General features: G+C 43.2%; 1 protein-coding gene across 2 annotated transcripts in view; it reads right to left on the reverse strand.

Moving 5' to 3' along the window:
* Positions 1–1,109: 1,109 nt before the first annotated feature.
* The window catches only part of SOAT1 (sterol O-acyltransferase 1), a 39,860-nt gene continuing 15,945 nt past the window's right edge, over positions 1,110–25,024 (reverse strand). For both annotated transcript variants that reach the window (XM_028732372.2, XM_077928257.1), the window contains exons 3-16: positions 20,121–20,179; positions 17,469–17,614; positions 17,304–17,363; positions 13,954–14,061; positions 12,281–12,563; positions 10,919–10,997; positions 10,303–10,384; positions 8,905–8,950; positions 7,695–7,821; positions 5,650–5,747; positions 4,289–4,387; positions 3,578–3,713; positions 3,096–3,241; positions 1,110–2,185 (exon numbers count right to left, since the gene is read on the reverse strand). In XM_028732372.2, coding sequence (XP_028588205.2) covers positions 2,129–2,185; positions 3,096–3,241; positions 3,578–3,713; positions 4,289–4,387; positions 5,650–5,747; positions 7,695–7,821; positions 8,905–8,950; positions 10,303–10,384; positions 10,919–10,997; positions 12,281–12,563; positions 13,954–14,061; positions 17,304–17,363; positions 17,469–17,614; positions 20,121–20,179 — 1,526 coding nt within the window. In that variant the 3' untranslated portion in view covers positions 1,110–2,128. The remainder of the gene's footprint in view (positions 2,186–3,095; positions 3,242–3,577; positions 3,714–4,288; positions 4,388–5,649; positions 5,748–7,694; positions 7,822–8,904; positions 8,951–10,302; positions 10,385–10,918; positions 10,998–12,280; positions 12,564–13,953; positions 14,062–17,303; positions 17,364–17,468; positions 17,615–20,120; positions 20,180–25,024) is intronic.

The raw sequence follows: 25,024 nt of genomic DNA on the forward strand, positions 1-25,024 counted from the left end.
CAAAGTACTGATTAAAATTAGAACACTTATCACGTAAGCTGTTTTCTGCAGTATAAATCAGAATTAAGTTTCTTTTTATTTTTTGCTGCAGTTAGATGACAGGACCTAGAATTTACTAGGGCATCAAATTTAGGACAATACAAAGGACAGCAGCTCAAGAACACAAAAAACCTGCATTTCCCCTATGCGCCTATGCTAATATATAGCCGGCCCCCACTCCTTTGCACTCTTAGAACATGTCAGAAATGCACTTTAGAGCGGCTGAAAGAAAAGCTCCAGATTATAGACTACACAGTGAGCAGTCAGCAATATAGGGGTATTGTTTTTCACAATGACACAGTCCCTCCTTCTGTAGCTCTAAGCACACCACCCACCCAAGGCTGTCTCACAAAGTGAACCAGCGATTTCAGTGGAGCAGCATGATCATTTCAAGCCAACACACTCTCTAGGTTCTTCAACACAAACTGCATTTGCCCTCCAAATCGCTGCAGTAATCCTCAGTGAGGAATGCAAGAAACTTAAAACTGGACATGTAGCAAAAGGCAGCATTTTGCTGCTTATAAAAATTTAATCCACATAGCACTCTGGGGATCCCCCTGATCAAAACTGGGAGCCTATTGTTAAAGCTCCTCAGTCCTATGCCTCAATTCCAATCCACATTGGGGCTCGACAGATGCTATTATTTCCAAAAGAACTAATTGCAATAAACAGCATCAGGTCCGCTTATGTCCTTAGCTAGAGAGCAGGAACCCCTGAAGACACTGGTTCTGGTTAAAATGGGAATGATGCAGCCCTTAGTAGCAGACACCACCCACTTTTGGTATAGAAAACAGTCCCACGTGTGCACCAAGGCTCCTGGACCATGGGCCACTGTGTGCATTGCGGTGCTGCCAAAAGGAAAGCAGCAAATGGCCATCCTTGGCAGAGAGAATGCAAGTTACTCACAGTGCAACATGTTTGCAATTTAAGTCGCACCTTAATTGTGGTACTTAATTTAATGCTGCCTGTTTTACTGGATCAGAAGCCAAAGGGCAAAGTGACCCTGGTAAGGAAAAGACTAACCTTTACTGCTCATATTATTAAGAGGCTAAGTATCCAAAGGAAGATCCTACACTTCAGCCAGTGAAAATTTATTCAAAAGGGGGGAGGGGAAGGGAGGGAATAAAGCTTGAAAACAAGGCAAAAAGTTATGACGTACCTTTCGTGACACATAAGAATCAGTAATATTATCCTTCAAAGCAGAAGTTTCCATATATCCTAGGCCAATTTACATTTCAACAACTATTTGCTGTAGCAAATTAAAGGTGGTGGATGAATCCAAACTCATATGCTTCCATTAAGGCTACTTCCACGTAAAAGGGTGTAAAACATCTTACTGCTTCTCCAACCAGGTATCCACAAAGTCACATACAAGTGGCAAGTGAACTTGGCTCTCCAGCAAGACTGGTGTCCAGTAACTGACATCTCCAGACTCAAGCCCTCCTCGCTTTGGCCGTGGTTTGGGAAAGGTAAGAAACCCCAAGTCTCTCTCCCACTCTCCTTACCTTTTCCACACCCCAATGCAAAAAGCCCTGCATCTCCCTCAAAGCATCTGCCTATACTTGGGATTGGGGAGGAAAGGAGGTTGGGTGGAGACAGTAAATAAAAAGCAAAGTCCGTGTTTGTGGGCCACTGGCTCCATCACATATTGTGCCGTAGCAGCAAGCAAAAGAATGCATACAAATACTGAGGAAGTGTCCTGTTTCAAAAGGCAATTCGGAAGGACGGTTATGGTCAGACAGGCAAGCCTAACCCCAATCACAATACTGCCAATTTCAGACAGCTAAGAGAGAAAAGTAGTAACACATAAAAGTACTGTTTGCAATAGGCAAAAAACTTCACCGGAAATTCCTTCACCAACCTTTCAGTAGGTTTCATGACCAGCATGGAAATGGCTCAGGTTGGAGCTACCGAAGGAAAGAGAACCACCTGCAGTCCTAGCTGCCTTGAGTGACAAAATGCCATCATTTGCCATAACTAAAGACAGTTTCCCTTTAAAAAGTCTGCAGTCGTTTTAACACATTATCCCAACTTGTTGTCATTGTTTAAAAGACGCTGGCCTTGACGCGGAGGGATATCCCAAAGGGTGTCAGAACTTAAGATGGCAAGTCCAGGAACGCGGTTTCACATAGTCAAGGAAAGTGGGCTATAAAACACAAGAGGAACAGTAATGTTAGGCAGGAAATGCTGGGCACTTTCACTTCTGTAGAGCTATCCCTTAGCCATGTGAACAAATGCCAGTGATGAAACTTTGCTGTCTTTACTTTGCTGTCTCTCAAGCCTGGGCGGCCACCCAACTTGCAGTAGCCAATCTAGGCAATTAGAAGTGTGTGTGTGTGTGTGTGTGTGTGTGTGTGTGTGTGAAGGCTTGCCCTTCCCAGTAAGACCCCTCTTCAGGGCAGCTTCTTTAACCCTTTAACTTTCTGAATGGCAGGTCTTTCAGGTCAAGCAGAACTGCTGTCTGTAATCCTGAAACTACAGTCCTACTTGGCTTCAGCTACTATGAGGTCTCAACAGTCCCAGGGGGTTATGCATAAGCATGTGGGCTGAATTGGCACTACATATTAAATAGGGAAAGGTAGTGGGCACTGCATATTAAATGCGGCAAAGATGTCGTGAATTCTCTTTGTTTGAACCCTGCAGATCCAAAGGTGGCAGTTGAATCAGAGAACACAGCAAGTAGAATGAAGAAACCACTATGCGCCACTAAGGCACATTCTTTTCCATTACCTTCCTCTCCCTCCCTCCTTTACTGCCCCCTTCCATCCTCTGAGAACCTTTGGCTTTCATCTCTCCAGAAGGGCAGAAACTCACTCAGAGCTTTACATTATTCATATAAAAAGACGTGGAGGAAGTTTCAAAGTTTTTTTTCCTGACCCTGCTGCTTGTTAATCTTGTTAGAAGGAAACCTCTACGGTAGCTATTCTGGGCAGAATGCAACCTTCTAAAAATCTGGTTTTCGAATTTTACGTTCACATCTTAGGCCTTGAATAAATAGTCCAGAATAGCAGCTCAGCTCTGTTCCTCTTATTTCCATTGACAAGTGGGATACTCACATTTTTCAAAGGGCAGTGCTTGTAAGCATACCATTCCAGGCTGTAGAGGGTAAGTATGACACCCTGGCCAAGGAAGAGCGTACTCCACATGAACACATTCCAAATGGGGCCCTTCCGACGGTCATTGAGAATGAAGTTGAAAACCACTGACGGAAGAAAATTAAAATGTACTCAAAATGCATGTTAATGATCATCTCATGAGACTTTTGAGAAAGTCACAAATTACAGTTTGGAGCATTAGAAGTCCTTACTCCTCGGCCAAGCCAAGGAAGCCCTCCCTCCTACTCTGACCATGATCAGTCTCGGAAAATGGGTATTTAACTGGGGTCAGGAGAGGCTTCCAGGTTTTAGGGTGCAAATGCTAGGGCAGGCTGGAGCACAAATCTCCTGCACCTTAGAACATTAAGTACAGAGGGCAGCTAAAAGCCAAATCTCACTATTTTCAGAAACTGCTGCTGCTGAAAGATATATTTGGTACTTACTTCCAAAACACATGAAGAGGCAGAACAGGACCGGATAGAAGTAACCAAAGCAGACAGCCAAGACGTATTCGTGCACAATAGCAGAAAGAGTGAAGACCGACAGCATAGCGATTGCTTTGAATTTCTTCCCAAATAACTGGTGGTGAGAGAGACACAGACAAACAAGGGGAAGGGTGAATCTCTGATAGGTGAATGTATCAGAGGATATCCAATTTTCAAAAACAACAGTGAACAGCTTTTGATAACCACCCTTAAATTGCCCATTCACATTTATTGCACAGGGAGGGTTGTCTCCAGTGGTGGCCTTGCTCTATCAAAAGGACTTTTACTTGCACAAGGCAGGGCAGCTCATTTTTGCTGATCCCTCCTACTCAATGCAGCCCCACAAACACTTAACGCGAGAGCTGGAACAGTGTGGGATACGGCATAGAGGGGTGAAACTGGTGGTAGACTGGTAAAAAAAAAGTGACTTCCCAAATACTGGATACAAACCAGACTGCATAAGTACAAGCTTCTCTCTTTCCACCTTCTGTCAGATCTCTGTATGGGTAAAGTGACTAGGTATTTTACATGTCGTGTAATTCACCTTTACATTAAAACTTTAATAAAATCATTTTGTGGGGGAAATGTAAAGATCTCTGCCATTCCTTTTAAAAAATGGCTTTCTTTTAGAGATGAAGCAAGGGGGTGCATTAAAAGATGGTTGCTTACCCAAAGGAAATCTTTGTATGCATAGTAATACAGCCAGTCATGCACCACCACATTCCAGGTTCGGTAATACTTTGCATAAGATGTAGAATTCCACCAGTCCTGCAAGAGAAGATCAGGGAAGTAAAAAGAGCAGAGACCTTAGAGTCAGTGTTTAAAACTGCAGGATCAAAGTGCCAAGTGCATTCCTGCTACTCAAGTGTTTTAGAGCAATTGGCAATACAATCTCTGTGAACACCTGGTGTACTGTTGCAATGTATAACTGAAATTCCCCAAGAGCTCATTTGCAGGCATTAAATCCTAACCTCCTCCTTCCCAAACAGCCACCCTGAGAATAAGTCACTGGTGTCCCAGTATTTGTAGCTACACTAGGTCTCCAAGGCTCAGATCCAAAATGATCAGAGCTAAATCAAATGTGACATTTTCTCTACATGAACACTAATTCAATGTGGGGGGGGGGGCAACCTGCAAACCACATTCAAAAAGGAGAAATATAGAAGGTGGCTGAAATTCAGAGGCCTTTTCTATCTCTGTCCTCTAAACTGCTCAAACTAATCATTAATGGCCCCAAGTGGAAGCAGCAGGAGGATCAGAACACACATTTGTATGATCCCTTGGAATTATTCATTTATTTAACAACATGTCTATATATACTGCTTGACTACAAATAGAACCTCTGAGCATTATACATAAGGCGTTAAAATCGCCAATAAAAGTTTAAAACATCAGATAAAATCAGCAGATAAGCTAAAACATATTAAGACACATTTCAATTTCTACATGTCTGGATAGGCAAAATGTTTTTAGCAGGTGCTAAAAGGAATATAGCAACACTTTATTGCGGACGTTTAAAGGCGCCCGTATATGCCAACACTAAAAGAAGGCTGCAGGTGAGTTCTGCTAAATAATTTATAGAACGGACATACTTTTATTCCATGACACCATACTCAAAACTATTTACATTTGTTTAAAGGTCACGGCAAGGTTAAAATACTATGCAAAAAGCCCAGCAACAGAAATACAACACATAGCAACAAATGCTTGTGAATCAGAAAAGTCAACAGAAGAAAAGGCACAGGCTCCCCTTTTCACCAGAGGTAAAGGAATGTATTAACAGGTTGTCGAGAAGACCACAAGGATGGTATCTGATTGGCCTCTCTAGGGAGGGGAAACCTCATCAATGGCAAAATCACACACACACACACACACACACACACACACACACACACACACACAACATTTCTATTAAATGGAGCATGCCACGAACCAAGGTACGCTCTAAAACTGAAAGAAAATACTTCTGTGTGTGTTGTGTTGAGTGAGTGAGAGAGAGAGAGATATCATGAGCCTTGCACATCAATTACCTTGTAGAACATTCTGTCAGCAAAGCGCAGCATCTCAGCAAAAGCATTCAGCCAGCAGTGAAGGTATGCAAAAAAGACCAAGAACAGCATCAATACACCTGGAGAGCAGCGAGGAAAATATGTATTTTAGGTTAATATCATTCATAATGACATTATTACTATTTATCATAGTTGTCACTATATCAAAGTATCTCAAAAGCAACTTTCATAAGAAAAACAGGACCAAAAACATTAAAATCAAATATAAAAGCAGTAACAAAACATGACCCAAAGTGCCCATGCAACAATCTATATACAGTGGTACCTCGGGTTACAGACGCTTAAAGTTACAGACGCTTCAGGTTACAGACTCCTCTAACCCAGAAATATTACCTCGGGTTAAGAACTTTGCTTCAGCATGAGAACAGAAATCGCACAGCCGCGGCGCAGCAGCAGTGGGAGGCCCCATTAGCTAAAGTGGTGCTTTATGTTAAGAACAGTTTCAGGTTCAAAACGGACCTCTGGAACGAATTAAGTACTTAACCAGATGTACCACTGTATTAAAAAGCAACAAATCCTACCCACCCCACTGAAAAGTGTGAGCCCGAGAAAGGGCATGTAAATAACTGATTACCCTCCCATTAGGAACCATTGTCTGGTTTTTGACTGGCATCTAAAACAGACAATGATGGAGCCAGTCATTCTTCCCTGGGGACCGCATTCTACAAGCAGGGAGCCACCACTAAAAGGGTCCCTTTCCATGTTCCACCCTCCACTCCTCCTTATGCAGTGACCAGGCTGGTTCACCAGCAGAGAGGAAGCCCTTCTGGTGTTGGGGTCCTGAGCCGCATGAGGATTTATGGGTCAAAACCAGCACTTTGAACTGAGTCCAGAAACTAACAACTGCTTGCATCCCCAACACAAGACTAAAAAGCAGAGTTGGATGAAGCAGGATCGCACCTTCTCCAGTCTACCAGGACTGATGTTACTAAGGAACATACTGCAAAAGGTGTTCAGAGAGAAGAGCAGTAGCTCAGTGGGAGTGAGGGCATGCAAAAGGTCAATCTGCAGCATCTCCAGGTAGAGCCGGGAAAGGTTCCTTGTCTGGAAACCCTGGTCAGTGTGGACGGCCCTGAGCTAGATGGGCCAATGGTCTGATCAGTGTAAGGCAACTTCCCATGTTGTCTTGTGTTGCGTTCTGAGGCCAAAGGAAAGGACCGGACCCTGATTAAAATAAGACACGAGGCTTTGACCAGCAAGGCTCTCGGAGAAAGTGCATGCACCACGCCCCTTACCAGGCCATTTTATTAGCAAAAGAATCCTTTACACAGTGCTCATAAGAACGAATCAGATTTCCTCTGAGCGTTCAAACAAACCCCAAGTGGGGACAAAGTTAAACTATAAACACTAGTTGGGCATGAATACTCTGGAGTAAATAAATGAATACTACAAAGGAGCGAATACAGCAACCCTGGAGGTCATAAACAATCAGTACACATGATAAGGATGGCCAGGAGGACAGTGACCATTATCCCCTTAATGTGAAACCTGTTTCCTGGCCCTAAGATTAACACCCTAAGATTACCTATTAGAAAAGTTACATCAAAGAAACTGCCCATAGTCTTTAGATGACCCAGGACGCCTGCCTGTCTGTCGAAGTGTGTATGTGATTTGTGAAGAGCAAGGAGAAATGGGCAGCAGAGGCAAAAGGGCATGAAAAGGGCATGAAAAGGGCATGAATGTAGAATCTTATGGGATATAATCAGAAATTATTGTCAATATATCAAACCCAGTCAACACAATGCGTTCATCGTGGACACGATGGCTTGATGTATATTTTATAATTCCTCATGGTAATCCCATCTGATCCCTACACTCTCGGAACAGTGAGCTATTGCCCCAGTAACAGGTTTTCATGAACCCTACAAGTCAGGGAACCACAAAGCTAAGATCATATATCCAACAGGCCATACTTTGCCAGTTGTTGCCAATATCCCCACTGTATCTGATTATTTATTTGTTGCTTAGAAATATTCCAGAATTAAAAGGGGCACAGAAGCACTCACCTGGAAGAATAGAGTTGAAAATGCAAAGGACCAGCCCTCGTACATTTAAATTCTCCTTATAGTTCCGAAATGTAGGTATACAGAGTCTGACAAATATATAGTAAGTATAGAAGAGTGACCCAAGGACCTAGAGAGGAGTAAAAACAAAAGTAGCGCAGGAGGAATCCGTAAGAGAGAAAGCTGATCCCAGTTACCAATATGCACAGATCTAAGCTGAGTAAAGATCATACATTTAACGCACATGACATTCCCCAAAGAATCCTTAGACATGCACTTTAAAACGCCCCCCCCCCAAGCTCTAATTCCCAGCACCCTTAATAAACTGCAGTTCCCAAGATTCTTTGTGGGGGGAGCCAGGTGCTTTGAATGTCCGGTGTGTATGCAGCCGTAGGCAACAGCTGACCAAAGGTTTCAGTGCTACTACGATAGTCCGTGCGTCTTTCAGATAAACGGCATTCCACGTGGGCTCCACCATGTGCAGAATTACCATGCCAGCAGTTGGGAGGCCTGGGTAGGTGCGCTGCTGGGATGTGTATATGTGGAGGGGCCCAGGTGGAACACCTGCTTTACCGACAGCAGCTGCCGTGGTAGCGGTTTGATTGTCCTGCAAGGAGCAGGTCCCACAAGTAGAGACTGATTAACAGAATATCTTTTTATCCAAGATTGTCCTTTGAACTTTTAGGATATGTGACACTGCACGGCTAGCCCAGCCCAGGGAAGGACTACGTCTCCATTTGAGAAATACGACCGTGCTTGAAATTAGCTGATCTGCTCCACTTGGCAAAATAAAAAATACAATATACAGATGCTGAACTGTTCATAATTTTATAAACTTAGGAAAACGTTCACGGTTGATAAGAAGACTAGCACACAGACATTGGTTAAAAGTTGGTTTAGCAAGGCTTGTTTAGAACTATTACATCCTGTCTTCAGAGAAACGAAACTGTTTTATTTATCTTATAATGGGTAGGTGTGTTTGTCATTAGTTTAGGGGTAATTATTCATTCAGCGATCCAAATCTAAGGGAATAGGATACAATTCAGAAATTTTCAGAAAGCATTGTCTCTATTTCTTAATGCCAAAATAAAAATAAGTAATACAGGCTTGTGAACTCCAGTAAGCTAGTACATATTTTTATGAACCAGTAACTCTTATCAGCTTTCAAGCCTGTAGAAACACAGGAATCCCAAAAGGAAGAGAAATATCTAACCTGTGCAAACTTGGTAGCTACATAGCTCCATCTTATTGTAGGATTTCTGAAAAGAAAAAGAAATCACAGTCATTACACCTAAATCAAGACAAGAGCTTGCTTGGCATCAACTGAAACCTAATTTGTGAGAATTTTGAATTACTTTGAATTACTTTCCATGATAAAAGCAACTAATAAGTGCAATAAAAAATAACAGCAAAGCTGATGTAGTCTGCAGTAAACACAATCCAATTTCTATTCCAGAACAGCAAATATGTAATGTAAGAAAGTTTGTTTGCTAGTTATGACTTTGCTCAAATGGCATGCTTTACTAAATGTGCAGCTGTACTATTATTTTTTTAACAGTTCGTTATTTTGCATAAAGAAGGAAAGGAGTAGTTGAGGGCAACAGGATATACAGACTGCAGAATGTGGAATACCATGAAAAATAGAAAGACAAGCCTGTATAACACAGCAACTTCTACAAAGGAACTCTAGAACCTTATATATAAAAACCCCATCAAAACCCATAAAGTGTAGAATATCTTAAAGCCAAAATGGTCAGACTCAGCACTTGTTACTGGAACCAGAAGCAAAAAGCTCTGATGTATGTGCTCAAAAGAGATATGCATTGAACCAATGCATTTTGGATCCTACTAGGCCTGCTCCGGGAAAATTCAGAGAAACAAATGGTTGTCTTCAACTGACCTTTACTCAGAGAAGACCCACTGAAATTCAGGACCATGAGTTAAGTTTGAGACCCAGCAGTGGGTAGGGTCAGAGGCAAAAGTGGGTAGTGCAATAGATCAGTGTTTCCCAACCTTGGGCCTCCAGCTGTTTTTGGACTACAATTCCCATCATCCCTTGCCACTGGTCTTGCTAGTCAGGGATGATGGGAGTTGTAGTTCAAAAACAGCTGGAGGCCCAAGGTTGGGAAACACTGCAATAGATAGAGAGGCTCAGAGGCCAGTGGTGTATTGTGGGTTGCTAGCCCGCGGGGCCATACAGGGGTTGGGTGGGAGGGCGGGAAACGGACGGAGTATGCATGAACTGTCAACTGCCTAATGGTGTCTGCATCACCCAGGAGACATAAGAAGAGTCGTTCTGTGGTCTGGAGAGGTCAATCCTGGTTCAAATGGAGAAGCTGTTCAATGGATCTCAGCGACAGAATGTGCAGTTATATTGAGGCTGCCTCAGGTGTTGAACTTTTGCATCCATAACAATTTTGTGCCCAGGGCAACCGTGCCTGTGACGCCACCATGCTACGCCACTGCAGAGGACTGCACTTGCCCCCTGGGCCTGAGGTTCCCAACCTGTGTGTTATGCCCTCCGTTATGAAGCATGCATCCAGCCCAACCTCGCAATCACAATGGCTATAAGAATTGCCAAGTCACAATGGAACAAGTACATTGACATTACCGGGGATAGGCATCTCTGTAAATAAGGGTGGGAGCAAAGAGGAAATACAGGTACTGGGAAACTTTAGGAACTTGGACGGTGTCTGAAAAAGCAGAAGGGAGAGAGTCGTTTAGTACCAGATAATGCCACACACTAAAACATAAACTCACAGGGTTCCATCCTATTTTCTATGGGTCTCAAACTGTTCATTAATGCTTGAGTTTAGCAGTAATACATTTATACAATTTCTCAGTCCAAGAAGATGGTTTGTATGCCATTCTTATTCTACTCCCCCCCCAATGAGTAAGACAAGTCTGTGACAAGTCCCTTTACCTCTAGTCCACCCCAGGTTTAACGCCCTCCCACCCCAAATAACCCCCCTATTGTCAGAGCACTTTCCCCTGTTCCACTAAACCCAGGATTCTCTTATATCCTTTGCAAGATGTGTACTCCTATTCCAATAAGCATTAGAAGACTGACAAGCTGCATGGTATTGGTAATCTTGCAAAACATGGGGAGGCCCATACACACATTCTTCTGAACTAGAATTGTCTCCATGTCACAGAACCCAACCCTCAGAGGGGAAGGTGCCTTCATCCCCACAGCTGTACAATTATTGTAGAAAACAGTCACTTACTTGTCTTCTGTGGTGTAAAGGAAAGTATTCGAGGAGCATTCTCCCTAATGAAAGAGTAGCCTTTCATCAGCAGACGCACCTAAAGGATGGAGTAACACATAAAATGTACTTGACATCTTGCAATTAAGGGAGAGATGGTCCAGAAGGATACCATGGTCAATAGTATAAAAAGCTGCTGAGAGATTGAGTAAGATAACCAAGAGTCACAGTTCCCCTGCACCTCTTTTGGTAAAGGTGAAAAGGATCTAGGAGTCTTGGTGGACTACAAGCTTAACATGAGTCAACAGTGTGCGGCAGCAGCAAAAAAAGCTAATGCTATTCTAGGCTGCATCAACGAAAGTATAAGGTCTTGATCAAGGGAAGTAATAGTAGCACTCTATTCTGCCTTGGTCAGACCACAACAGGAATACTGTTTCCAATTCTGGGCACCACAATTTAGGCAGGATATTGACAAGCTGGAATGTGTGCAGAGGAGGGTAACTAAGGTGATCAAAGGTCTAGAAGCCAAGCTGTATGAGGAACGGTTGAAGGAACTGGGTTTGTTTAGCCTGGAAAAGAGGAGAGATGAGGTACGATAGCCATCTTCAAATATCTCAAGGGCTTTCACATGGAAGATGGAGCTACCTTGTTTTTTTCCTGCCCTGGAGGGCAGGACCTGGACCAATGGGTTCAAGTTACAAGAAAGGAGTTTCGGACGAAACATCAGAAAAAACTTTCTGACAATAAGAGCTACTTGATAGTGGAATTGCCTCCCTTAGGAGGTTGTGCAATCTCTTTCCATGAAGGCTTTAAAGCAGACACTGGATTGCCATCTGTCACGGATGCTTTAGCTAAGATTCCTGCATTGCAGGGGGTTGGACTAGATGACCCTTGGGGTCCCGTCAAACTCTACAATTCTCTGAGCAGGGAGACCAAAGCAGATTCCGTCTCAAGCCAGGTCAGCACCCAGAATGCAAGAGGTCGAGAGAATCAGTATCCTCCAAGAATGCTTCCAGTTGTACTGGCATTGCTCTCTCCTTCATCGTGCTCAAAAAGAGGGTGTTTGCAGCAAGTTATTAGTGGTTTAAACCATCAGTGTATCTGAAAACAGAAGTACCTACTAGACCTTAAGAATTATGGTGCGTTTCTTTTTGCATCTGACCATTTCTAACACCCTTAGGTTCAATCTCTTGGGAAAAATGAAAACTTGTCACCGTTAATATTTCCCCAAGTCAGCCAGAAGCAAAAGTAGAATGTGTACACAAAATTACAGGTTAGCTAAGGACTCAAATCCTGGCATAAAGCAGCATTTTGCTAATTGAAGCTTTGTGAAATGACCTTGAGCTACATCCAGAAGAAACTAGCTCTCCACATGAAACTCACCTGCTCAAGTATCACTATGAAAGCAGAGGCTGGTGGTAAATTGTAGGCGACGGCTATGTAAGCTGGTCCCATTCCAAGCCCAAATATCTGGAAGATCGTGAAGAGACCCCCAAAGAAAGCGGAGTGGATTGTCTTGTGGGAGGAACCATGGTAGCCCTGGGCCCACAGCAGGAAGAGCCCATAGGGCACAGTCAGGGTGGACAGGAACATGTAAAGCCAAGTGGAAAAAACGACAGAAGATTTGCCAAAAGCGTAGACCAGGAGATCAAACTCCAGCACTAACCTTCAAAAGAGATTCAAACAACACAGAAAGTTAAAATCATATACTTGAGTTAAAATATATATTCCATCAGGTAAAATCAGAAACAGCTAAGGAATTCTATAATGAAAGTTGAGGTAATTTTAATCTGTTTTAGTATTCTAAGTTTTGCATGTTTTAGAGTATGGTTGTGATTTTTTTTATGATTTTCTTGTTTTATTTCGTAAACCGCTTTGAGGTTCCTTTTAGAATCAGGAAGTATAAATCTTATGAAACGAATACTGAACTTAAGTATACACCCTAAGGTTTTATATTGCACAGAACACTCTAAAGCAAGAAAGCAAACACAGAGATACAGACAGATACAACCCCTACAGAGATTCAGGACCCCTTGGATAAGCACACGCATGTGGGAAAACTTGTAGTTATTGTGGCATAGCCTGCAGCCTTTCAGTTAGTACTGGGAGGGCTCCACATCTTCCAAGAATTTGGATGCAGAACTTGGATTTTAAGTGCTGCTTGATTTTGACCAATGACTCAGAAACTACAACTAATCCAGAATGCGGCAGCTAGACTGGTGAATGGGAGCGGCCGCCGGGACCATGTAACACTGGTCCTAAAGGGGCTTCACTGGCACCTAGTACGTTTCCGAGAACAATTCAAAGTGTTGGTGCTGACCTTTAAAGCCCTAAATGGCCTCAGCCCAGAATATCTGAAGGAGCATCTCTACCCCCCATTGTTCAGCCTGGACATTGAGGTCCACCTCCGAGGGTCTTCTGGTGGTTGCCTCACTGCAGGAAGTGAAGTCACAGGGAACCAGGCAGAGGGCCTTCTCGGCAGTGGCACCCACCCTGGGGAACACCCTCCCATCCGTGGTCAAGGAGATAAAGAACTATACAACTTTTAGAAGACACCTGAAGGCCACCCTGTATCAGCAAGGTTTTAATGTTTGCTGTTTTCCTATGTGCTGTAATCCACTCAGAGTGGCTGGGGAAACTCAGGCAGATGGGTGAGGTACTATCATCATCTGAATGCCTGATGGGTTTCTTCAAATAAAACACTGGGGCTTATATTCAACGCAACTCTAAATAAGCAGCCCATCACCGCAAGGATTTCCTCTTGTGCAACAGGACTCTCTACACCCCCTCCACCTGCCTGTACCCAAACAAAGCAAAACGTTTTCATTGGTTCAAATATTAAACGTGCAAGGAGATTAAGGGCCACTATCTGAACGATAATCTTGGTCATTTGATTGCCCTTTTCACCCATTGCAGTCTTTTTATTTGTATATATTGCTTGTTTTATGTTGCTATGGCCGTTGGCTAATGCGAATAAAGTTTATCTTATCTATTAAATGTCTCAAGTCCAACACACAGAAAACAAACTCCAGCTGATCCCTTCAATGTTTTCCTACCTTCCTTCATCAATAAAGTCTACTATGAGGGTGCTGAGAATGAACAAGATGAGGAGAGCGATGAACATGTGATATATGGTCCGGATGTGTTCCACTTCAAATAGCTCACTGAGGGGAAAAATATACGAAATACATTAGAACATTTCACTTTGACAACAAACTCCCCTCAATCTAGATGAAAGTCCAGGACTTCCAGTGGTTAAATTTAGGCGTTATTTTCTGAATATTTTCTACAAAATCCATCTGTCAGCATACATAGGACCATCACCATTTTGGGGGGGGGGGGGTTAACCGTGGGAAGAAGTGCCGCTGCATAGGACAAAGAGATTCTAGAATTGTTTCGAACCAGCAGGCTGAATGCTTTGGTTCCCCCAACCCCCATGGGCCATTCTGACAGGTGGGGAGGGAAGCATTCAACTGTGAATCATCTGCCATAACCATGACATCAGGGCAAGTCTTTTCCTTTGCCCGTACAGTTTGAAATCAAAACTGGGACAAGGCATTGCAGGCACCAATGGTCAACTGTGCCTGCAAACCCAGTTTCCTGTGCCTGCGTGGTTTGAAATCAAACCACATAAGCAAAGGGACAGGACTTCGTTAGCACTGCCAACCAGCTGATTGGTGGTGCCAGCCAACCTGCTTTCAGTAGGGAACTGCATCTTTACCTGTCCCACAGGTGCACCCAGTTTGAGGAAGGTGGCCTTGCGGGTCAAATTAGGATGTCAGAACAGGCCAGAAGCTCCACAGAGCTGCTCTAGACCTCATTTCACACAGACATTCTGCAATTTTGCACTGACTGAAGCCTTTTGTAATCTCCACTCCATGCTATGTAAATATTAGGATCTCAGAGGTTTACAGTGCTTTTTATTCATTTATTATTAAATTGATAGTCCCACCCGGCCTCCAAAGGAGCCCTGGAGAACACAGGACTGTATCATATCCAAGTCTGAACCTACATGGGCCAAGGTACCATTACCTCATGGGTTCTCCTAGGCAGTATATAAAAGAAGTGAGAAACCTATATTGTTGGTTGATGGTTCCACATTACATCCACCAAAGTAACTAGGATCATGACAAACCTTGTTTTGAGGAACACTTTGCAGGAGAGACAGAAAATCTAAGTGGCACACAGGCACATACACCTTATTTGTGGAGTACCACACACTGGAAAATTCTCCTGCTCAGATGAATGGAAGCTGCACAAGAGCAGTTCTTCCTCAGCCTCTAATGTGGGGCTTGCACAGGAGAACCTCCTAGTGGATTATGCCCCATGGGTCACAAGAAGCTGTCTCCCACTGTGGTGCCCTTGTCTCACATCCCAGAGGACAGGGAGTTTGGGTTCAGCAGTTGCTCATACAATTATTCTCTATATTTAGCAAAAGGGAATTTGGAAAAGTAAGTAATTCAACAGGAAGTCAAGAAGAACTTAACAATTTCCTAAATGGGAGCTGCATGTTTACAGCTTGCAAAGCAAGTCCCCAATACTGTTTTTGTATTTTATGTGGAACACTATGCCTGTGGGAAAATGACACAAGTTAACACTAAACCCACTGCATTTTATACAAAGATTAACAACCTTCACCTAAAGTAAGAGTAGCAAACATGGTGCCCTCCACACTACAACTCCCATCATCCCTGACCACTGGCTATGTTGTCTAGGGCTGATGGGAGATGCAGTCCAGCATCATCTAGACCAGGCTTCCTCAACCTCAGCCCTCCAGATGTTCTGAGACTACAATTCCCATCATCCCTGACCACTGGTCCTGCTAGCTAGGGATCATGGGAGTTGTAGGCCAAAAAAACATCTGGAGGGCCAAGGTTGAGGAAGCCTGATCTAGAGGGCACCATATTGGCTACCCCTGACTTAAAGAATAGAGGATTGGAGTTTTACTGACATATTGGGGGTGAAGGAAATAAAATTTAAACTGCAAAATACATTCTGGATTAACATGGCGAAGTCTGGTTTTGTAGCAAGAATTGGTTTGTGTTTTCCATATTTTATTAACATGATCTAAATAAAAATACACTAAAAAGAGAAAGAAAGAAAGAAAGAAAGAAAGAAAGAAAGAAAGAAAGAAAGAAAGAAGCCCAAATGGACGGACGGCAGAAACAACAGTTTTGAATCAGGAAAGCCCAAACAATTGCCAGTACAGTCGTACCTTGGTTCTTGAACAGAATGCGTTCTGGGGGTTCGTTCGACTCCCGGAACCAGTTGAAAACCAAGGCACAGGTTCTGATTGACTGCAGGAGTGTCCTGCACCCAATCGGAAGCCGTGCCAGACATTCAGCTTCCAAAAAAGTCTGAAAACCGGAATGCTCATTTCCGGGTTTCGATTGTTTGGGAGCCAATTTGTTCGGGAGCCAAGGCATTTGAGATCCAACGTACGACTGTATTGGAAATTTTGTTCCCAAATCAACAAAATATCTTGGTAGGCATCTTCTGGAACAAAACAACAAACTGATAGGACCTTCAACTGAGCCAAGTAAAACAACCAATAACATTCTTATCTACCAGAGTTGGAACAAGGCACATCTTAATGCCTGCCTAGACCTTGAGCCTGTGTGCTGCAGGACAGTGTCCCTGAAATGTGATGGATTTCAAGAATGGAGGGGAAACTGGCATTCTGCTCCCAAGGAAAACAGACAAAACTGAAGTGCTTTTCATCAACAATTCTAGCAGACTGGTTTGCTTAGAGCTGGAGTTCCAAGTATGGATAGCTCTAACTAGTATCTGCTCTTCCTCCCAGACTCCTCAAGCGGTAGTACCAAAGTTTAATGTTACATATTTGCATTTGCATATAAAGCTCTTGCTACACCTTGGAAGAGGAACTCAGGGGCAGATGGCCTCCAGAAGGTCCTGGGTCCAGCCTCCAGTTTAAAAGGCTCGGGTAAATTGCCATGGGAAAGGCCACTGCAATAAGCATTGGAAAGGCACTGCCAGTCAGAGTAGATAATTATGGGCTAGATGGACAGACCAGCCTGGTTCTATTAGGGCACCTGTTTGCTCATTGTGAAGCCCTTACTACTAGATAGGCGCAAAACTTTACTGGAGAACCAGACCACCCATGAGGAGGCTGGATTGCTTAGCAATAGACACTTCTGATCTGTAGATCAGTTTCTACAGAACAGAAGAGCCACATCCATGTTAGAATCTGGGATGTGCAATAGCCAATTGACTGGAGCACTTAAAAAGATTAGGAATACCTGCTTTCAGTCTACACAGTATAAAAATGAATGGGATCCCCTGGGAGGAAGAAGCAAGATATGAAGATAAGCCACCCACTGGATGAAGGCAATTTTAACTTTAGCAAGGGCACCAGTGAAATTTACAATCTCATTAACATACTCACTCCAAGACAGACTTTCTAGCAACAAAAACTTTTCCATGTTCTGGAGGTGCTCTTGATCCTCTGTGAAAAGAACAAATATTCAGCAGAGTAGTTGTAGTTTTTTTAAAAAAGAAAGAGAAATCAACAAATTGACTCTGCTTCAGACTCAGCCAAGAACCAACATACTTGCTTTTGAAGCCACCGTCTTTCTCTGAGCACACGGCTGAGAAGGCAGGGGGCGAAGACTCAAGCTGCACGGACTTTGCAATCAAGCCATTCACGAATTCTGTAAAGTGGCTGTCGATTCGCTGCATGAATGCTGGCTTCATTTGCTGATAATATTTGGAGGAAGGAAGGAATAGAAAAGAGAACACCTTAAGTATAATTGTTAAGTATTGCCTATAATTTGCCTGCTAAAATGGCGTGTTACTCTTTACCTTCAAATGCAAGGCTGACTTCCTAACACCATGCTAACAACAAATCATGAACGTGCCTCATTTCCTGACAACTGACGACATATTCTCGGACCCCAGTCAAAGTCATGGCCAGTGGGGACAATGGTCAGCGCTGATAGGACTTCCTAGTCCAGCAACATCTGGTTCCCCATTCCTGGTTTAAACCACCTATCAGCAGCTCCCCAAGAATGAGGAAGCAAAGTAGCCAACTGCAGAGCCTTTCTAAGAAAACCGTAGTTAGCCTAGCTGCCTCCCATCTTGCTTACAAATAAACTCACTCAACATATCTGACAGAAATCTCACCAGAAAACTGACTTGTTCTGCAGGGGCTTTTTGTTTTGTTTTTGTTATACTAGCCAAATACCAACCGTATGCAAAACACATTCTATTAGTCTATTAAATTTAAGGAAAGATGACAAGTCCAAGAACAGGATATAAGAAGGCACCATGGTCACCCACAAAATGCTCAGTTCTGGTTAACTCCCCACCATACACACAAAGATTCTTTAAAAAATGAACAGCTAACAGTTTAATGAAGTTGCTTCAGAGGTGGCGCCCCGGGTGGCAGAACCCAACAAAAAGGTCTCTCACAACTCTTCCCAATGGAGGGAAGAATGTCTAAAGAAATTAAACAGGGAAACACATTTCACTTAGGATTTCCCATGCATTTTTAGAAGTTTAGCACTAAGATTGCTTTGATGTGGCATTTTATTTGGCGGCAGGGGCAAGGGCAGCAACAGCAGAGAGGAATACTCTTGTACTTCCAGAGTTATTAAAAAACAGAAGCTGTGATGGCTAACATTAAGCAAGAAGAGCAAACAAGTGTGGTAGTGTGGTAGGAAGTTTTCGGGCTGCTTTGCTTAGCACAGGGTGTTCACAAAGCACAGGGTGTTTTGTTTGTTTGTTTACAAATTAAAGGGCTGATTGAACTGCCATTGCCGCTCCACACAGTCAACAAAGTATGATGCCAAGAGAGAGTGAAAAATAAACAAAGAGAAAGAACCAAGGGAAGGGAAAGCAAGCTGCAGGGTTTCTGCTGCACAGGGCAAACAGCACCTGAGCAACAACAGAGTTCTTGCTTTCCATGTAGCCCTGGGAATTTGCCTGGGAATGAGGTCACCTGCTGTTATCCATTCACATATTGCAGACACAGCCCCAAAAGGAAAGGACTGTGTGTACTTTGCGGCTCCTTTTCCCTGAGGCAGTTGACATGCTGGCAAGACCTGTTGGGCTTCACTGCTACCCCACCTGAAACTAGGAAGATGTATCCTGTTCTCTATCTGCTCACTACCAGGAAAAAGCCGGTAGGTGGATAAACCGATTCCCAGGGAAGCTTCTCCACCATCTTCCCACTATTTAATTCCTGATAAGTTCAAAGACTCAAAAGGGTACCAGCAATAGTTCCAGAGCCACATGTGAACCCTCCCTACAGTCCAAAGCAGTAGCATGCCGGAACAGCCTAATCCCACAGCCTTCCAGTCCCAGTTTACAAAAACATGGATATGCAGCTCTTGTGGCTTTAGCTGCACTAAATATGAGCAGCAATGCTTTGGCTAGTGATGGATAGCCAGTCTGTGAGATGGATAGCCAGTCTTCTTAAGATAAAAGAATTTTATTTTTCACATACAACAGCAAATATCTGAGAACTTATCTGCTTTCTCATGCACTCACAATTCTCTTTTGTCCTGCTTTTTCTTTTAATGCAATTAAACACACATTTCTCTCTCAATATTTCTAAATGCATTTTGATATGCTTTCTTAGCGAAGAGCTGGAATATTTGAGAAAGGTGGAAGTGGGTGAACGGTTTAAGTTTCAATCTGGCCAGGAGGTGCAGATCAGGTTGTTATTGTTGGCATCCATCTTGTCTCAAGAGACAATGGAGTGTGCCTCCAGGGATCAAACCAAATCAGGTTATTCATACTGGAATTCACAAAGAATGAATTCCTTAAGCATCCCACTTGCTAACAGACTAGAGGAGGAAAGCTGCCCAGCCGCCTCCTGTGCCCTACAACAGCAGCTGAAGATTTCTACGGCATCAGAGAAAAGCATGAACATTTGAAGGGTTGGGGATAATAAAAGTACAAAGGACTGTAATGGTTCAAATAAAATAAAATGTCAGAAGCCCTAGTTTTGATATTCTCAGGAAGCATGATTAGATAGTTTAAAAGAGCTCACAGGAAAGTGAGCATTGTTTACGATTTCTGCATCTGAGGAAATCTTTCAGCAGCCCCAGTTTCAGTGACTCCCAATTTACAGGATTTAGGATTTCTAACAGGCCCATACTGTGCATAGATTCCATCACAGATGGGAGTTTGTTTGTTTTTTGCTATCCAGGGATTGCTCCTCGTCAACTCATATTAACTACAATTCAGATAGGTTTACCTCAGCCTCCACCAAAAGTTGCATCTTTCGAGTGACCAAATGGTCAATGTCAACACGACCTAAGAGGAAAAAACAAATCGTTATTGTAATGTAAATGATAAAGACAATAAATACTGGGTATAAGTTTTCTACAAGTATGAAAGGCAAAACAGGAAAAGTATGCAAACTGGAAATTTAAAGTACGGTATATACTCGAGTATAAGCCGAATTTTTCAGCACATTTTTTATGCTGAAAAAGCCCCCCTCGGCTTATACTCAAGTGAGGTGGGCGGCGGCAAAGGGATGAGTGGCCCGAAAGGAGCCCTTTCTCGCTGTTGGTCCTGTCTCCGCCACCGCTGCCACCACCAGGTTTGTGGTGTGGTGAACAGGCTTATACTCAAGTCAATAGGTTTTCTCAGTTTTTTGTGCTAAAATTAGGTGCCTCGGCTTTTATTCGGGTTGGCTTATACTCTAGTATATACGGTACTTTAAAATCAGTGCTGCAAATAAGTCCACAAAAGTTACTAGCCCCCAAAACTTTCACTTATTCCCTTGCCCAGATGTACCTGTATTAGTTGTCCGCTACTGACCAAAAGGAAATATGTACAACCTTTTCCAATTTCCAAGGATTCCCTTCCTGGAGTGCATTAAAACTGTAGTTAATTGCAGCAGATCATTTAAACATATCTACCCAAATACTAAAAAAACCCAGGAGGCGCTAGGGAGGAGGATTCTAGCTTGGCCACCTGCCGGACATCTATATGATTCAACCGTCCATGTACAACTTGCCCCCTGCACCCTCAAGTGGTACAGCCCAGGCACCAGTTCACTAGCCAAGTGAGAGCAAGACGGCAGAGACGGTGCACACAAGACATTCAACTGTGACAACACGAGTGTACAATGCATAGAAATAAGTTTTTCTGAAAACAGAAACAAAATTGTTTCTGCAGAATTGCAGTTAGATGGTTCTTCTTGACATTCCTCTCATTAAACAAGCATTCATAAGGGTATGCCTACGCTTTTCTCATTGATACGGAAGGAACAGGGGGGGGGGTACCCATCCTTCCCCACCACTCCCTGAAGGGGTCCGAGGCGATGGCCCCTGCAGTGCCCAGCCGGCCTCGAACCCTCAGCTCCCGGACCATTGCATAGGCACCACACTGTACCCCTGCCTTGTAAATAAAAGGCTCTCTTTCCTGTCTTCACGCGGGCGGAATAAGCCCCATCTTTCCTATGCCTTTCTCTCGCCCTATTCCTAACGTGAGTCGACCGTATTATATTGTATCCCCCATTCATAAAACGAGCCACGCTTTAGCCAATCACAGCCGTGCATTCGTCCTGCAGGAGCTAGCTCAGGGAGCCCTTGCACGCCTCATTGAACCTACTGACAAGCTGCTGACGCCCCCCCCCCCACTGTGAGAACAATGGATCCGAAACCAGAGACCTCGTAAAACTGTCAAAATGTATCCATTCTTGCTACAATGTGTCCATTTTGTTTCCGCTTTTGATCACCAATACGGAATGGGTCAGACAGCATAGGAAACCTTTGGAAATTGATATAAAATCAACCATAACTCCGATTTCCTAGCTCTTGGTGTCATTCAACTCAGCTCCCTTTGGACTCCATGATGCCACCCCGACCTCCATAATCCCTGAAGCGACAGGTCACGTACACAGGAACTTCTTAATCCTGTCAGATCGTCCTGCCAAACCCTTCCTCCCGGCAATGCCAGGTGGCAGACGATGCATATCACTGTCCCATTGTCATGCCACCACCGGTACTCAAGAAATGTTTATTTATGTATATCCCTCACTCTGCACATTCCCTCTCCCTTATCTCAAATGTAAATCAATGTAACCCCACCTCTCTGTAAACATATTCATGACGTGTGTAATATATTCATGATGCAACCCGTGAAACCCAACCTTCTCATTATGTATTCATGACGTTTCTTGCACTGTATTCTGGGACATGGAGGGAGTTTCAAAAGTTTAGGTCGCCCCATTCTCGGGGTTCAATCTCGCCTTGAACCTGTTGCGCAATAAACTTGGATCTTCTGCTGCTTGCTCCTGTCTCCGGCTGAGCTCATTTTCCTCCGCAGGGACCCACGGACTTAGTCCGATGAGCTGGGTGGCAGAGCAGCCTCGCACCCAGATTTTGCCGTAACATCATAAAATGGCCTGGGGTAGGAAAATCTTTAAATTCAAGACCGAAAAATAAAGAGAACATTACATGCACCCAGAACGAAGGAGGAGAGTTATGTAAGAGAACATTACATGCACCCAGAACGAAGGAGGAGAGTTATTTCTATACATGGTTTTATTTTCAAATTGACAGACCAACTAATAAGTTAGGCCCACTTAGGAATAAGGGGTCAAATAAATAAATAAATAATCGATCAACCAATCCAGGAAAAAAGCCTCTTTTGGCTCACTCCAGCCAACCCATGGCTAAGGAAATATAAAGATGGTATGGCATTTTTTGGAGATTGACAGACCACAATCAGGGCCATCGCTCAGCCTCCCAAAGGTCCTGCTCCCTGGAGACAGGGTCTGAGCTTTCAAACAGGACTGAGATTACAATGTTGAGTGCTGTGAGGCTAGAAAACAGGAGCAGCTTGAAAACACAATTTGCCAGCTATGCAAATTCATAATAACTCAATTCATCATTTGAGTTCTCAGCTATGGTTAGAATCCAGTGGTCATCGATATGACAACCCTAAGTGCACGAGTCAGCAGAGGCCATCCCAGGCACCCACAATATTACACACCCACAACCCACACACCGAAACTTGGCTTGAAGGCAGCATTTTTTCCTATCACAAATGATAAAATTGTTTACAAGATGTGCTTTGCCGTAGGGTGTGTGTAGCAACACAACAATCAACCCACTTTACAGATGTGCCAACAGGTCCAGAAAGATTGGAAAGCCAAAATACATGTATTGGGTTGTAACAAAGTTTTACTCATAGTAGTCCCACTGGACATGGTGAACACTGGAAACAATCCATTATTTAAGAACTGGGGAAGAATTCGTATTTATTATACTTTAGGACTTTTGTTCATTTGCAGATTCAAAATAAATCCACTGATAAATTCTTATATTTATTCAGATAGGATTTCTGCAGTTACTAATAAAGAAATCTCATCATTGCATCTACACCAGGGATCGGCAACCTAAGGCCCGCAGGCTGGATAAGGCCCGAGGGACTCGTTTATTCGGCCCATGGTGACCCTCGCCGCCCTGCCCACTCTTACCGGCATGGTGCGGGGACCCACTTCTGGGTCGGAGGAGCACCAGAAATAGCTTGTGCGTATGCGCGTGGGCCTCCTCCGAACCGGATGTGCACTGGAAATAGGCTTGGAGTGCCTGTACGCATGCGCAAATGCTATTTCTGGTGCACACCTGGGTTGGAGGAGGCCCGTGCGCATGCGCACAAGCTATTTCCGGTGCTCGTCTGACCCAAAAGTGCGCAGGAACTAGCGTGTGCGACCGCGTACGGGCGTGCACTCCCCTGCCCTCCGCATGATCATCGCTGGAGACACCGGCTCGAGGCAAGGAAAGGGTGCCGATGCCTGATCACCAGCAACCCAGAGAGTACATATAGAATGGGCTTTTGTGCCAGGTCAGCATTAATATGTGCTACATGTCATGTATATATAATTCAAACTCTGTAATGCAATCCGAGACCAGGGAGAAGAGACGATGGAAGAGGACTGGAAAAAATTTAAAGACTATTTACAAAAACATTACAAATTGTATGAATGTTAGGAGGATGCACAATTGAAAGTAACATGGCAACAGTTAAATTATTGTAAGATATTTGAGAACATATAATGTTTAAGCTAACGTCGAAATTGGAAGTAATATATGGTTCAATAGAAGGAGTTGAATTTATGACAATTACAATTGAAAAGTTGAAATTGAATATTTGAGATTTATAAATTAAGATTGGAAGTAAGGTAACAAATTGCTGCATATAACTATAATGTTGGGAACGCAGGGAAGGGGGATGTGAGGAAGTCCAAAGTTTATGAAAAAAAATAATTTGTGAATACGTTTATGTTATTTGTATTTTCTTTCTATATCTTTACTTCTTTCATGCTTTTTTGTTTCTTATCTGTTGGTTGTTTAAAAAAATCTTAATAAATATTTTATAAAAAAAACAACAAACAAACTCTGTAATGCAAGACTGCATAGTCAACCTATTGCCAAACTTGGATGGAACCACAGGACAGAAAGTTGAATTGACTAATGTTCTTCCAGATTTGTCAGAAATGAGTCACTAAACCAGCATGACAAACTGCAGAACCCGTGATCTATTTTATTATTACATCATCACAAGAAGAAACTCTTGACATTTCTATCAGTTTAGTGGGCACATGTTGAATGAAATTCCAGCCAAACTAGTGAAAGGAACATTCATATTACTAAAGGATAAATAAATATCCCTTTTCTTAATGAATTTCCCTTTAGCTTGGTTTTGAGGTGCTCTTAAGTATGAAAGAAGGTGCAGGGAATGGCTGTGGTTGTGCTTAAACTGCTGGTTTGGTAAATGAAGAATTTGCTATGTGATTTATTTAGCTTGCTATATGAGACAAAATGGTTCAAATTGGAAACAATATACTTGGATAAACTCAGAATTAAACTGACAAAAAACAACCAGAGCATCCCATCAGTATTTCTTGCTAGTTATGAAGTTTAAATCATTATAGCAAGGTTATTATTTATTCCAGGTCACATGACAACTCTTTTCTTTACTTGAGTTAAAAAAGTGGTTAGCCTTTGACGTGAATATACCCATTTAAGTGTTCACACCAGCAACAACTACTCCCAGGGTGGGAAAGCAATTGATCACACACCCCATGTTGTTGTAGCAATCTGCTTAACTGCACCCACCCACCACATCCTTAAATTCCTTCCC

This window comes from Podarcis muralis, chromosome 5 (assembly GCF_964188315.1).
Source record: "Podarcis muralis chromosome 5, rPodMur119.hap1.1, whole genome shotgun sequence".
Classification (NCBI taxonomy): Eukaryota; Metazoa; Chordata; class Lepidosauria; order Squamata; family Lacertidae; genus Podarcis; species Podarcis muralis.